The sequence below is a fragment of the Anopheles nili genome, chromosome 3, assembly GCF_943737925.1.
Source record: "Anopheles nili chromosome 3, idAnoNiliSN_F5_01, whole genome shotgun sequence".
Taxonomy (NCBI): domain Eukaryota; kingdom Metazoa; phylum Arthropoda; class Insecta; order Diptera; family Culicidae; genus Anopheles; species Anopheles nili.
The window spans coordinates 52711454-52726540 of NC_071292.1; the positions used below are offsets into that span (position 1 = coordinate 52711454).

The 15087-nt window shown below is 51.3% G+C and overlaps 1 protein-coding gene across 1 annotated transcript in view; it reads right to left on the bottom strand.

Annotated features, from left to right (window-relative positions):
• LOC128727170 (high affinity cAMP-specific and IBMX-insensitive 3',5'-cyclic phosphodiesterase 8) overlaps positions 1-15087 on the bottom strand; it is an 85280-nt gene that overhangs the window by 57759 nt on the left and 12434 nt on the right. The window contains exon 3 of the mRNA XM_053821046.1: positions 5476-5505. Within this exon, the coding sequence (XP_053677021.1) occupies positions 5476-5505 (30 nt within the window). The remainder of the gene's footprint in view (positions 1-5475; positions 5506-15087) is intronic.

Sequence of the window (15087 nt, forward strand, 5' to 3'; positions counted from 1 at the left end):
GCGAATATGGGGCGGCTTTTGTCGCACAAAACCCGTGCCGGCTGTCGGGTGTGTTTGCTTTAGCCCGCCCGGAAATGGCTTCCTTCGCGTACGCCGGAACTAACACTTCACTTTCATCAGGCACGCAAACCCACCCCCCCCCCACCGGGCTTTGCTGGGCGGATCGATTTTCCTTTTGTAGCCGATGTCGCGCGCCCCGTGTGCTTGTGGGTTTCTTATTTTCAAGAAGCAGAATAAGCGGCACCACTTGCTCTCTCTCTCTCTCGCTCACACACAACACTTCATCCACGGATAAACCGGAAATAGGTACGCTGAAACTTCCGCCCTCTCGCGGGCCAACCCGTCGCGGATAAACACAGACACAGGCCCCTGTAGAGGCGAATTCTTCGTTCGTACCGCCTCCTGGCAGGGTGTTATATATTTGCTCCAGTTGTCGGTGGCACGATTTGCAACCAAAACAAAAAAAGAGAACCCTAAAATTGCAGCACTTTGGAAACTGTAAAACATGCACGCGAAACGCTGGTTGGATTTAGTAGAGCAACGTTTGAGATTTTTTCTCTCGCCGTTGTTCCCGTTTCGGGGCGGCAAAAAACCTGCCCCAACGCGGTGTCGTTTTCACGGTCACGGCGTGAAGCGGGAAAGTGAATGCGTACTGTGCCGGGTGCCACTTGCATCCCGCACACACCGAAGTCCTTCAAGTGCTCAAGCTCACCGCCACAATCGGTACAATCCTCTTCACGCGTGAACCGAGCCCCATGCGAAGGGATGCGGGAATTTTCGCACAAATCAGGACCACTAACAGAGGGTGTCCTTGAGCCGGGGTCCCACCTCCCACAGGAAGGGCTTATCCCGGAGCGAGACCGGAGATGGGCCGAGATTACTCCCGGTTCGCACATCCGCACAACGCACTGCCAGCTGGTCGAGAGGGTTGGGATCACAAAAAAAAAACCCCCTCAAAGAGCTAGTTGGCGAGTTGGTTGAGAAAATAATTTTAAAAAAACCCCCACAAAACGAGAGCAAACGGTTGGTGGTGGCGGCATAAAAGCATATTCAACCACACACACAAACACACGCACACGCGCGCGCGGGCAAAACTGCACAATCTAAAGCGCGAGAACGCGCGATCGGGCGAAGGGATTTTCGCATTTCTTCTTCGGTGAAGGAACGCGAGGCGCTACTTTAATTGAACTACATTGTAACCGCCCGGCCTGGTCCGGCCTGGCGTGCGTTTGCTTTTTCCCGCGTACGCTCGTGTTGGTGACACAGGTGTGTCTTCGTGGCGCCCCTGGTGGAAGCTGTGAAATGAAATATCTCCACCCGGAATGGTCAAAAGGTTCCCGTTGAATGCTTTCTGGCGGTCCCGTGCGATTTACCGATCGATGGACGCCACACCACACACACACGCACACACACACACAGAGAGAACGCACTACGCGAGATAGTTCACAGGTTTGTGTTTGGCTTTCTTCTTGCACTCGAAAGGCACCCTTCTTGGAGATATTTTTATACCCCCAATCGCGACCTTCAGCCCCCGATGGCCAGAGAGCAGGACGTTGCGTCGTGCTAAAAACCGTGCCAAAGAAAAAACGTCACTGTATCGAATTTCAAACCGTTCCTTCATGACTTCAGCATCCGAGGGGAACGTTTTCGTTGGAAAAATTAAACCCCAAATCACTCCGGTGGAGCAAAAGCACCGTAAGTAACGCACCGTAACGCACCGTAACACAGGATCGAAGTGAATGCGCGCGCGACACCTGGGGCTTCTCCACTTGCAGGCTAGGATAGCGAGCTAAAACCGTCGTCGTTGTCGTCACACTCGTGTACACTCCAACGCCGAGCGCCCTACTGACGGCACCGACGGGGTTGCTGCGCGATAGAACTACTAACAAGCGGCAGCACCACCAGGCGGCGGCACAACGATACCCGCGCGCGGCGGCCTAGAATTAATCAAACGAAATAAGAGAAGAAGAAGAAAAAAAACGGGCACCCCCGGGGCACGAAATATCTGCTCGCGCGTGTGCTCGGTTGCGCGCGCCCTCTGTCCGTGTGCACTCTCACACACACACACGCCGGTGGAAGGGTGGCTTGCCAGCAGACCCTACCTAGAGTGGGTGGTTTTGGGTGGCCGCGGAGAGGGGGGCTCACGAATTCACAATCAACACAAAACCGTGCCGTCCGCGGTGTGTTGGTGCCGAGAAGCGTGTGTGCCACCGAATGGTAGTGGTAGGTACTAGTCGTGTTGCGATTGTGAACTAAAAGGGGTCCGTCAGTGGGGGCGGGGGGATGGAGGCGCAGGACGAACTAGCTCCCCTATCACCACCCCCCAAAAGGTACACCAGCCTCCCACCGGGTACTCAGTGTGCCACTAGGTGACGGTGTCTGTGGAACGAAGCGAGAAGCAAAATTAACCCTATCTCGCTCTCACCAAATAACCCTCTCTCGACCGAGTGATGCTGTCGGGTATCTCGCAGCCACAGATAAGAAGCCTCACTCACGCTCGCACATCACGCATCTCGCTCACGTTATCTCGACCGCGAGACCTGATACCGAGCGAACTGAACTGAACCCACCACGAGCGGCGGTCACTCATTCCCGGTCACTCACTCTCTTAGTATACGGCAGTAACACGCTCGCTGGCGATGGAGCGATGGAGACGCCATTTACTGTGCGATCACGAGCGTTACATCAAAACCACGAGACCCGTCGCCCTACTCGCAGGCACCTTTCGTCCGATATGCCAGCGCGACGCAAACCAAACCACTCGCCGATGACCATCTGGTGCAGATCATGCCAGCTGATAGCTGGTGAGAAATCCCGCCAGCACTCGCGGTGCGCGAGAAGCAATCGATTGCTCATTACGAAGGCGGGACAAAATGATGCGCCGTTGTTTTGCGAATGTTTCAGCTGCATAGAAAAAAAAATAGCACAAACGCTCGATCAGCTGATGATGCAGCGCGCGCGCTGACGTCGCAGCAAACGGCGCGTTTGTCAAAGGGGGTTAGAAGTTAATCAGCCGCATTAGATAAACAAACAGAAACGTCAGAGCGGCTGAAAACGCGCGAAAGGGTGAGAGAGCGTGCGTTTTTTTTTTCGTTGTTCTCGAGCGGGAAACGTGCCGAACGACTAAAGACCGTGGCGTTTCTGCGGTAAAAACATCCGAAACGTACTACCGCCGGTAGCCAGTGTTAGCGCCCTTCGTGGAGCAGCATTTTATCACTCTGTTTGGTGTTCTGTTTTTGTCATCTCGCTCTTTTTTTCGCTCGCTCTTTGTTTGTTTACTCCGCGCGTCCTGGAACGGCGTGTTTACGCAGCGGAGCCGGCAGCAGTTTAAACGCCATAAAACGGTCGAAGACAATTTTATCTAGGCCTACTACGGATGAGTTTTATCGATTTATGGCGTTCGCGCTCGTTCAGAGCCTTCTCGGACGTGCGTCAGTGAAGCAAGGGGTGGGTCTTTTAGGCAACCACAAAATAGATTCCTTGCTTCGGTGGCGCTAAGTGGATTCCCTGCCTGAAAGTGATCGTCTAAATCTATAGACCATTGCGTATTCAAACATGCTGCGCAGAAAACCTACAAAACAACCCAAGCTAAACGGCTAACGAACGACTCTGACAAAGCGAAATAATTCCCTCATAATCCAAGGATAACACGCAGGGTTTAAAACATTCCACAATGACCACCAACTCCCAAAAAAAACACTGAAATATTTCATTCACCCAGATTTATGAGGTGGTCTATGAACCGCACCCAACAGCATCAAGGGCTCGTGTTTCAACACGTCCAATCAGTTGGCCAGTGCCAGCGGGAAATGCGAAACCACACAAGGCGCGGAAAAGCGCACCCATTGGGAACGCTAAACCAAATCATTGACCCACCACAAATGTTCACGTTGTAAGCCACCTCCGTTCTCGGTGCTTGGGTGGGGGGGTTTGTTTCTATGCAGAATATGCGAATGCGATAAATAACGTCAAAGGAATTTTGTTTTCCTGCTTTTCCTGGTGGAAAGAGCAAAAATTGTTTCGTTCCGCTTCTGGTGAGATAAAATTACACACACCGCGTGTTTAGTGCGCCCCCGAAGGGGTTTATGTTTTTATGAGTCACGGCTATGCTGGCTGCCCAATAAATTATGAAGTGTGAAAGCGGTGCCCACATGAGCGGTGGCGTACGTGCGCTGTGGTCTATTAAATGTTGCGCGGAACAAAATTCGGCTGTATAAAATGTGCGAGAAGATCATAAAGCCACAGAGCTAAGTAGCTGGCAGCGAGCGATGATAAAGAAGCAATTTTTTGTGCGGAGGGGGTTTGTTTTAAACGAGTTAAATTACTGTTACTACAGACAACGGTTACAAGGAAGAAACAATAAATCTGGGACTCTGCTTTATCGCGCTAGGTAGCATTATTACGCTTCGTGATTTACAATCTTAAGGTCGGTTCGTGAGAAATTGCGTTTGTTTCGAAAGGGCAAATCCTCCTACACAAATCATGCATGCGATAATACCTGCTTAGTGGTTAGATCTTAGGTTTCCCGATAGGGGGTATATGACAGATGGGTTACAAAATTTAAGAAAATCGTTCAGCTTCCTTCGTTATGAAACCGGAACCTAAATTCAGTTCACCCGTCCGGGGCGCATTTGAACAGCTTGCAAATAGTTCCACGATTGCCAGGAGTATTGACGCTCTCGATATGAACAACTGGGGTGTGATAATCACAGTACAAACTGTGGGCTATCCTGAAATTTACGAGCACACACACACACCTTCCAGCTCGAGATCAAAGCAACAGGGAATGCTTCAGCTTTCCGGTCGGTTGTACACGACTCTCCTCCAGGCGCCCTCTAGCGCAGGATCAGTATCTGAACGGGGAAGAACACCACGCCAGCGGCCAGCAAAGTGCTCGTTTAACGAAAACTCCCCTCCAAACAAGCCTCCCAAAAACGCACCAAAAAGGAAAAAAGAACACGCTCAGGATGGAACTGGATTGAACTGGGAATTTCCCGGCGGGCACTGACGGAAACCGAAACGCCACACAACTTCCATCATTAAAGTATTCCGCAAGGCACTTCTCCCCCACAGACTCGATCCACCCCCCCCCCCCCCTCTTCTCGAGCAAAACGACCCAGCTCGCGGTCGAGAATGGTGCCGGAGGGCCATAAAATAACAAACCAGTTACCGGATCGGGTCGAGTCACGTGACGGTCCCGCGCTACGACATCAATCGAAAAACATGGCCATTTGGTTGGGCTTTTCGGCGGGATGGAATGGCTCCACGCAATGGCTTTTTCGCTTCTACGGGTGTGTGTGTATGTGTAGATTGTGTGTGTTGTCACTAAAAATCCCGGCGCAAATAAGTTACCCGCCACGGCGAACTTCCCGGCGTTAGTTTTTGATGAGTTCGATGAGTTGAGGTTAGTCACCGCGGCCCAAGCGAACCGGCCGTTGTAATAGCAAAGGAAGAAAAAAAAAAGGGCATACTTACTGCAAAAAGAGATAAGATTGCGCAACTTACCTGCAAAGAGAAATGAGGGAAAAAGAGAAAAAGGATGGTTAGATGGCTATACAACGTACAATTTGCCCATAATTTCCTGCGCGATTTCCCTCCAGCCCGTAGCTATTGTCGTGGCCTATTTGGCCAGTCGAATTGGCCTATTTTGGTAGTAAAACATCCCACCCCACACCGCTGACGAGCGTTGAAAAATGTGCAGACCCACGGCAAACACCTGCCGCGGTCCGAAACCGCCTATAAATCCCCTCACCGATCGCTCCCGAAAGCGCCGTAATTTATGCAAACCACGGCTTATCGGGACACCAGCACCGGGGCGAGAAGTTCCTGTGCCGTTCGGAGCTACCGTGAATCTCGTGAACCGGTCCGTGCTCGTGCCAAAGCACGCAAAGCGTGTGCGCATCATACCACGTGGACACCCTTCCCGAGTGGCCAATCGACTGGCTGACTGACTGGCTGGCTGGCTGGGTAGTTAGTGAGCCACCGTCCGGAATAGAGTAATTTCTGTTTTACATTTCAAATTAAATTCAAACCACCTCCGTACCGTACGCCACCCCAAAAAACAGCAAAACACATATCCTTTCGTCCTGGTGATGGTCCCAGGATGAAGCCGTTACACACTACACAACGTGCGCGTGTAACACGGTACTGGGTCGTTTGTTTTTTTTTTTTGCTCTGTAAGCGTTCCTGTGGGTGAACCGTTTCCCGAGGAATTTCCCGTGCGCCGTTTGCATGCATAATCCACACCATGGTAGAGTTGTGGCCTCGATGGCCGTTAATCTTATCATCTTAGTTTATTAGCTTACGGGGTAAAGTGAATTAGACGAGTGAATTAAGGACTCGCCGTGGGGTCGCATTGTACCCGCAGGACCTTCTGCTACTCCTGCGCGTGGAGAGTGTTATTTATAGCTGTTCGGGCATAAATTAACTTAAGAATTTATCCTCCCACTCCCAACCAGGTCTGTTAATTGTCCACAAAAATTGAGTGTCATGGGCGAAGATCGCAAATAAATGCCCACAAGCTTGCGAACCATTCGACATACCATCAAGTAACAGCGAGTCATCCTCGTCACTGGAGCACTTGTCATCCGCCAGCTCCAGTAGACAGGATCCGTTGGCCATCGGTTCTTCGTCCGGTGTGCCGGCGCTTCCAGCACCTTCGTCATCGTCTTCGTCACCAGCTTCGTCGGCATTTTCCGCTTCCAGCGCAACAGGTGACAACTCCAGCGATGTGCCGTCCTCGGACAACCCCACGGAACCGCCATTTCTCGCCCCATACCCAACCAGCTCGGTTGGTGGCCGCTCGTCATCTTCACCGGCCGTCGCTGGCAGGTCACCATCAACGTTCGATGTACTGCCGGTAATAATCATCATGTTTTCCTGCTCGAGCCCCGAGTCGGCGATATCGGTGGCCCCCCTCTCCCCTGGTATCAGATCAAACCACCGATGGAGCGGGAACAGAAGGGGAACTGGCCAACTCAGGAAGGTTGACGGAAGAAACACGGTACGGAACCAGCAACACCGCGTTATGCTGTTTCGCTGTCAAACAAACTCGCCTGCCAGGTCTGACGGGGCCTCGAGGCCTCGAACCGGCTATTCTCGATGCTAGACACCCTTCAAAACGGCCGTAAGATCGTTTTCCCGACGTTGTCGGATGTCGATAGTACACGCTTGTTTTCAACCCGGCAGCAACACACGCGTTCGATCGCCGATCGCCGGGGCACAATCAGCGTTTCTCAGAAACCGAGAAACTAATCACGCACGCACCAGCGGCACTGTCCCGGGCGTTATCTTTCACTTCTTCTCTCTCTCTCTCTCTCTCTCGTGGGCGGGGGCAGGGAAATCTATTTTCCAACCATCCCAACGAGCACGGTGCCGCGTTCCAGGAAACACGCACCAGGATGGGGCAAGCTCGCGCCCGCGCGCACACAGTTTTCGATCACCGACTTTGATAAGCAATTAGGTTGATTGCACTTAGAGTGCCACAGGCACGGGGGTTTGAAAACTGTGGAACAACTTTACACCGCACACATCGACACGCACCTGGAACACGAGCCGGTTAGCTGCTGGTTAATGAAAACTCTCCGTGCAAAACCCAACACGGCCCATCCGAATACCAGCGAAAACGTCGTCCTTACGAGGGTTAGGACCCACCCGGTGCAAATTTTCCACAAAAAAACATCTCAAGGGCAATCTTCCGACCTGACGGACGGTGCACGCGAAAAACCAAACCGCAACCAAAAACCCCCAAAAAGGACCACAGCCGAGGGCCGAGGTTTGGTTTGGTTGGCTTTGGCTTGCTTTGAAGTGTTTGCGTGTGTGTGTGTCGAGATATCGAGCCCCAAAACACCACCAGTTGGTGGTAATCGATCGAAGCTATCACGAAAAACGTGCTTCATTATCTATCGTACCGAGGAAATCAGCCTGGGTGGGGCAAAATGGAGGCGCACTTCATCGAGGGATTAGTGAGCCACGGCCACAACCATCAGGATCAGGACTACACCGTGAAGGGCTCGCGTCCGGAATCGACCCAACTCGCGCCGGGTGATGTAACGCCCACGCGCGGGTCCTGGGGGCGATTGGGAATTAAAATAAAACACCCACCGATCCCACCGACGACGAAGCCACCCGAAAGGACTTGTGGGAGCTAAGCTACCCCTCCCTTACTAGAGCAGGTAATTTATGGGCCCACGGGGTTCAGGTTCAGGCAGTTGGCCACAAACAACCGGCGGTAGCAAAAAGAGAGAGAGAAAAAAAAGCAAGCTTTTATATTGGAACCTAATTGACGGCTGATAACACAGGCACTCGCACACGAACCAGGCGCATTACAAGGCTATCGGGCGCTATATCAACGTCCGGCGGCGAGCGGTCAGCTGGCGCGGCCAGGCAATCAACTATAGTGCGCGATAGTGCGTCGTGGGGTTCGTCCTTCCTGGGTCTAGCCCGTGGTGCGGGGTGTGGGTGTTGCGCAAGGTATTCGAAAAAACACACACACACGGAGGGGGATCGTATCACACAAGCGCACACACAATCCTTTCCCAGCGGGGTTGAGCTTAAATTAAGTAAACTAGTTTCAGAACGGTTTATTGTAGGGCGAGATAGGGCCACACTCCGTCACAACTGGAAGCGGATCCTTTGGCCACCAGGAACACACACACACACACACACAAACAAGAAGGTGTCACTTCCGGTGGAAGTGATTCTCGCACCCACAGAAATTTTTCCTGACTCGATCATCCCGACTTGGAACATTTTTGGAAGCATTTTCACCGCCAGCAAAAAAAAACGTTTTCCACGAGTTTTTCCTCAAGCGTTCCCTTGGTCTCAAAAGCACAACGTTTCTTCCGCCTGATCACTGATCACTTTGCACGATCACGATCGCGCCATTGGAGTCGCACACGCACGGAAACACGCAAGCACAGCGATCGAGCTCGGAATGGGGACGATGGGGGGGGACCAAATAAAGGAAAGAAAAGAGAAAAACAACAACAACAACAATCCAACTCTCACATCCGACCACACTGCGGGCGCGCCGCGCGTTATGACAGTTGTTTAGCTGTGACGAGACTGAGCAGCGCACAACCCGCTCGACCGACCGACGACCGACTGACAATCAACACCACACCACCAACGGCAGCAGCAGCAGCAGCAGCAGCAGCAGTAGTGGCGGCTAAGGAGCGCGAGAAACCGCGAGCTGCGCGTCGCAACCGCGACTTCGCGTACGCAAAGAACTTGAACCGCGGCCCGCGATTGTGAATGTGCGCCCCGATGGAGGGGGTGGCAAGAAGGGGTTGAAGGGGGGGGGGGGTGGATTGGGGGAGGTGTAACTGAAACGAAAACGAAAACCGAACGAATCGAAGCTCGGTAGTAGAAGCGAGTAGAAGCGAGTGAGAAAGAGAGAGCGAGAGCGAGAGAGAGAGAGAAAAATGCGCCGCCGAAGCAGAAGCAACAACGAAAAATGTTATAAAATATGACCTCCTAAAACGGCTCACCCCCCCTTCTCGCGCACCCAACCACCCTGACCGTCGCCATTCAGCCACCCCTTTTTTGCGGTCTCGTTTGCTCCAACGCCAAACCTAGGGTCGGAGGTGCATGTAGGTGTAGGTGTGTGTGTGTGTTTGTGTGTGTGTGTGTGTGTGTGTGTGTGTGTTTGTGGTCCTTGTTCTAGCGCCGACGAGGTGGTTGAGCCTTCCGCTGCTGCAACCTTACTAAAAACCCAACTACTACCGGGCGCCCCGCATTGATAAGTACCGTGAAAAGGGTGTCATGAAGGTTCTTACATCCTGTTACATAATAAACTCCTTCAGATCTTCTTGAGATTAATGAGGATAAATTTGAAGATTATATGTCCGTATATCCTTGCACTGGAAATCCACTCCTCTAGACACTTATCAACCCACCTAGTACATCAACCCACCGCACGTTAGTAGTTCGCCTACCCTAGTCGACCGCCCTCTGCTGGTGGTAGTGGTGATGACGACCGCGCAATGTTCGTTCGTTCCTTCGTGCTCTAGGTCCGGAGCCAACGTCACCAAACGTCACCTAGAGCTGCTAGACCTAGAGCAGCTGGAGGCATGGACACCCGAAGGGGCAGACACAGGGTGTGTTGTTTGGTCGTTCACGTTCTGTGCGGGGCCTACAATCCGTCAATCGATTCGTTCGCCGCGATTCGATTTCCATCTTGCACACTTTACACTGATAGAACACCCCGTTAGGGGATGGGTGTTTGGAGTGTTGCAACAAACAAACAAAAAAAAAGAAAAGAAAGGCAACACACACACACACACAAAACACAAACACCCATCACGCCTGTGCCATATGTCGATGCTAGAGAGAGGGTTTTTTTGTTGCGGTGTCACTAGCAAAAGGACGGTAATTATTGGTGGCAAAATAAATGCTGACAATGCACCCAGGCCCAGTTACCAGGAGCCCCGGAGCGTGGCTGCACTTGCACCCGATGCATGTTCGGTGACTGATTATTAGGGGCGTAGAAGGGTTGGATTTTGAACTCGCGTACACACGCGTACACCGACTGTCCCCCGGCTGGCGTGACAGGAAAGTTGCGCGAAAACTATCGCGCAATGCGTTTTGCGCGAGGCGCCAACCGGGTCGATCGGTTGTTTGTGGTTGCGCACCCTGTTGCAGGATGCAAAATCCCCACCCCCACCCTCCTTTATTTCGCCAACGATCAATGACGAAAGGTCATCCGGTTAGTGCGCCGTTCCGCTGCGAAGTGAAGAACGGGAGACGATTTTTGATTCCTTCCCAAACCCCTATTTGACAGATCGCCATCGAAGTAGGCACCATTCCGTTTCGCTGTCGAGGTTTCTTTTTTTTTTGTTGCTCTCGCTGGGGTGGAGTGTTTTTTTGTTCAGTATTGTTTTTATAATTTAACACCAGCCTTGGAGCCGCTCGCATTATGATCCATAAGCAGCGCGATCTGATAGACGTATTTGGGGCTAGGGACGGCTAGGCGGCCCCTTTCGAGGCGAAAACACAAAATTCAAAGGAACCGGCTTTCGAGAGCTTTTTGTTGTTTTGCTTTCATTTTGTTTTGCTCGTGTTTGCCTCACCCATCGCCCCCCGGGGGAAGGCGATTAAGATAAAACTTGCTCATTAATTGATTTGTTCAGGCCCACCTTTTGCACGATAATGCGTACTGACAGTGTGTGTGTGTGCGTGTGTGTGAGTGTGTCCTTGCCTCGTGAGGAAACGTGACCAATGGACAGGACGACAACGGAATGGGACGTGGTACAATTTTTCGCTTACCGGGTTGGTTTGGTTTCTTTTTCCCCTTGTTTTTTTTTTTTTTTTTGCACCAAGCGAACCATTTTGCTGAGGTGTGCATAAATTGCGGGCAAATTTGCACCGCATGGAGAGGATATAATTGTAACGCGAGCCGGGCTTGGCGCTAGCCGGTTTCCCAGATCGGTTCGTGAGTAAATGCAACAAATAAAATAACGCACATTAAGGCGCTCCATTACTCGGCACATGCAGAAACATGTGATGACGCAGGAAGGCTCGGTGTCGGGGTACGATATTTTTATACCGGTTGCCGGCGAGCTAAGCTACATCCTTCTTCGTGGTGGACGAATTTGTTGTTGGGTGCCCTGGCTGCTGCTTTTTAGGCCCTTCGAACCGGCCAGAGAAAAAAGGGAGAACATTTAATTGCTCATAATTGATGACCGTCGGGGTAATTAATTACGAGTTCAATTAAAGCTCGTGTTTACATCTTACTTTTCCGAAGGGTGCTAGGGTGGCTCGATAAGCAATGCAATGTTAAGCGCAGTAAAGATAGGCAAAAACAACCCAATAAGTGTTCAATTAAGCTGCCCAACTTTTCCATCATGAACGCAACAGGGGCCACAAAATGTGCCCTCCTTGGGAAATGGGGAGCTTCGAAACGTGGTTTGTTAGACTCACACTCGTTTATCGATTAAATTGACGTTTGCAGCCAATTTTGCGGTATCTATTTTTTGCTACCTTCCTTTAAATGCATCCACGCGATAGCTTTTTAAATCAAACAATTTCAACCCTGCCACCAAGGATCGATCGCTGGCGAAGTGATAAGCGCCCACACACACACACTATTCCACCCAAACAAGGCCCACCCACGGGTGGGTGTAATTGAACGGTTGCCGTCGGGGCAAAACCTTCGCCCATAAACCCATAATAATATCGATAATAATATATTCAAAATCGATAACCGGCTACCTTTCGCCTGGTGCAAAAACCCCCACCGGTGTGCTCGAAAGGTGTGAGAGCGAAACCTGACGACAAGCCGATAAACGGGCTCCCTTCAGCCCTGTGCCCGGTCGCCGTGAAGGGTTATTTGAGGCTTTCGGGTTGACGCGCTTTCCGACGTGGCCGAGTGGGTGTTACGGAACGGAAAAGTGGCACAACCCGCCAGTCAAGCCCAGATAGCCCTATTAACATGATTATGCATCGAAACTGCGCCGTACTTAAGACGAATGAATTATGGAACCACGCGGGCTATCAATTTGCGTGCCGATGTGACGCACCGCTTCGTTGTGGCAGGAAGTCCTTTTTCTCGTACAGATAAAGGAGCGTTAGCTTAATCGCCGAACTGCTTTGAAATGTGATAAATAAATCACCAAAGCCACAGTTCACTTTCGCGCGACCTTTGTCTCATTTACCAAGGATGCGCTTTTTTTTTTTGTTGTTTCCATCCCCAGCCATCGATGCGGTGTATTTAAATCATAATAAAATTACGCCATTCAACCAGACGCCGTCCGTCCTACAAACCCACCGCGCGATGCTTATCGTTTTGATTGATTTTATAATAGCTCCTGCCGTTGCCGTCGGATCGATGTGGATCCACTTGTCACGGTGCCCGCACGCACCGTCTAACGTTTAATCATCGTAAGTTTAAGCGGCCACCATTCCCACCCAACCGGTCCAGTCGGTACTACGAAAGCATCCATCGTGTGCTCAAACCCAGGTGGGGAGGCAGCAGATTCATGCACAACCGCAGCTGCCGTTTCCCTTGAACGGTGTGTTCTAATCACAAACCCCGGCCCCACGAGGATCTCGAGCGGTCACACAAAAAAGCTCTCTCTCTCTCTCTCTCTCTCTCTCGCTTGTTATTGATTTTCATTTGCATGAATTTACGAGACGGCGGAAAAGGTTGCGCTCCGCGTTCCGTCTTCGGCGGTGCAATCGGAGAACTTATTAAATATTGCACCCTAATGATGCCGGTGCCCGGGCCGCTCGATACGCTTTCCGATCGGTGATCGCAACGGCCGGGCAGATCGTTATAAGGACGATGCAGCAAACAAAACAAAAAAAAACATTACGCGGCATGCCCCTGAACGTACGTGAAATTAAATCAAACCGACACCCCGCGGGGTTGACGCGCCCTTACCACGAGTGGTCCTTTTTCCTTTTTTCTCCTTCTTCTTCTGCTTCTTTGGGGGGGTGCTAGTGCAGGGGACAGGTGCGCAAACGCCTTTCCCACTGGGCGCAAAGTGGCGTGTGAATGCCTCCGCGCGCGCACGAAAGTGGAAGAATCGCCGATCGTAAATGGGCAGTGGCGCGCCTGTCGAAAAGCCAACTGCCGCTTTGGCCGCTTATGGATAACCGGCCCTTCTGATGTGGGCCCTTCTCAGAGCTCCTCCAAGTCACAGCCACTCATCGAGAGCGAGAGAGTGAGAGAGAGAGAGGATCTCGATCGGTAGATTCGAAACTCGTTTATTTTTATTTTGTCCGCTCTTATTTTGGCTGAACAACAAAAAAAACACCAGCAGCCAATAATTATTATGTAATTGCAAGCCGGCACACACAAAAAAACTGCATACACCAACACGGCTCTCCGTGCAGTTTGGTCGCGGAAAAATGGGATTCAAGTACCCCGCGACGTCAACAGCAACCCTTGGTAATTGATACCCGGTAGGTGGCCGATCGCACCGAGAGAGGCGGCTAAAATAAACATAAAACAATTAATGTTGCCGGAATGGAGGGGGGCGTTCAGTTTAAAGTGGAAACAAAAAACCCTAGCTTGCACCGTTTTGTCGCATGCAAAAACCCTCCGATTTGTTTCCCCATGGCCATGTTTTGCTACGTTTTAGACACAGCAGCGTGTAATCCATTAGCTGACGCGCAAATAAATAACCACAACCCGAGCGTGAAAGCATGCTTCAGCGGGAATGTGATGTGATGTGATTACCCGGGCATCACTGCTAACCAGTTGCTAATTGACCGCAACCGAGTTCGGGATATCGAACAGTCGCTACCGTTCGGTGTTTCCTCACGCACACGTGCTTTCATTCCCCCCGGGCACGAAAATCACCCGCCACTGACGCGGAAATATGAGCCACGGAAAGCCGCGAAGGGTGGCCCTCGCGTCTATTATAATCTATTGCCCGCGCGTAGGTTGGTGCGATTTTGCGCACCGGTCCGTTGCGATACGAGCCGGATAATCAGCCTATTTAATTATATCGACTGCGGGAAAATAACTCCACGCCAACCCCCAAACGGCTGCCATTGTGGGATGGTTGGGATATGATTAGAAGGACAAGCGTGTTCTGGGTTTCCCCCACCTTTGGAATGGGGTCGAATTTGGTGTAATTGAAATATTTTACACACCCCAAACTGTCCAAATAAATGAGAATGGATGGGTTTATGGGATGCCGCGCACACGTCCGCGGTTAATATTCTAGCAGTGTGAAGTAATTTCACAGCAAAATGATAATTGATACCACGCTATCAGGCGCTGGAAAAGCGCCAAACGTGAGCCTACACAATGTTGCTCATGTTGATGAAGGCTGAGGGCTTTATTCGCTGGAGAGAGAGTAGAGAAAAAAAAACCTTGCATCAAATTTATGCACACGAGCGCAGAATAATTCTAGGAATTCATTAAAACGTCGATGAAAAATATAAACTCCCTTAAAATGGCCTCGGTGGGGTAAAATATTCGTCCACCCATCAGATGCCGATCGGTGCGTCCGATGGCACGCAAGAACCGTGTAAAATGTGCAGAAAAATCCTCAATTACAGCGACCCACGGGGACACGAGTCTAGCCCTTCGGGGCTGGGAAATTGAATCCATTTTACGCAACCGCCCGCGTC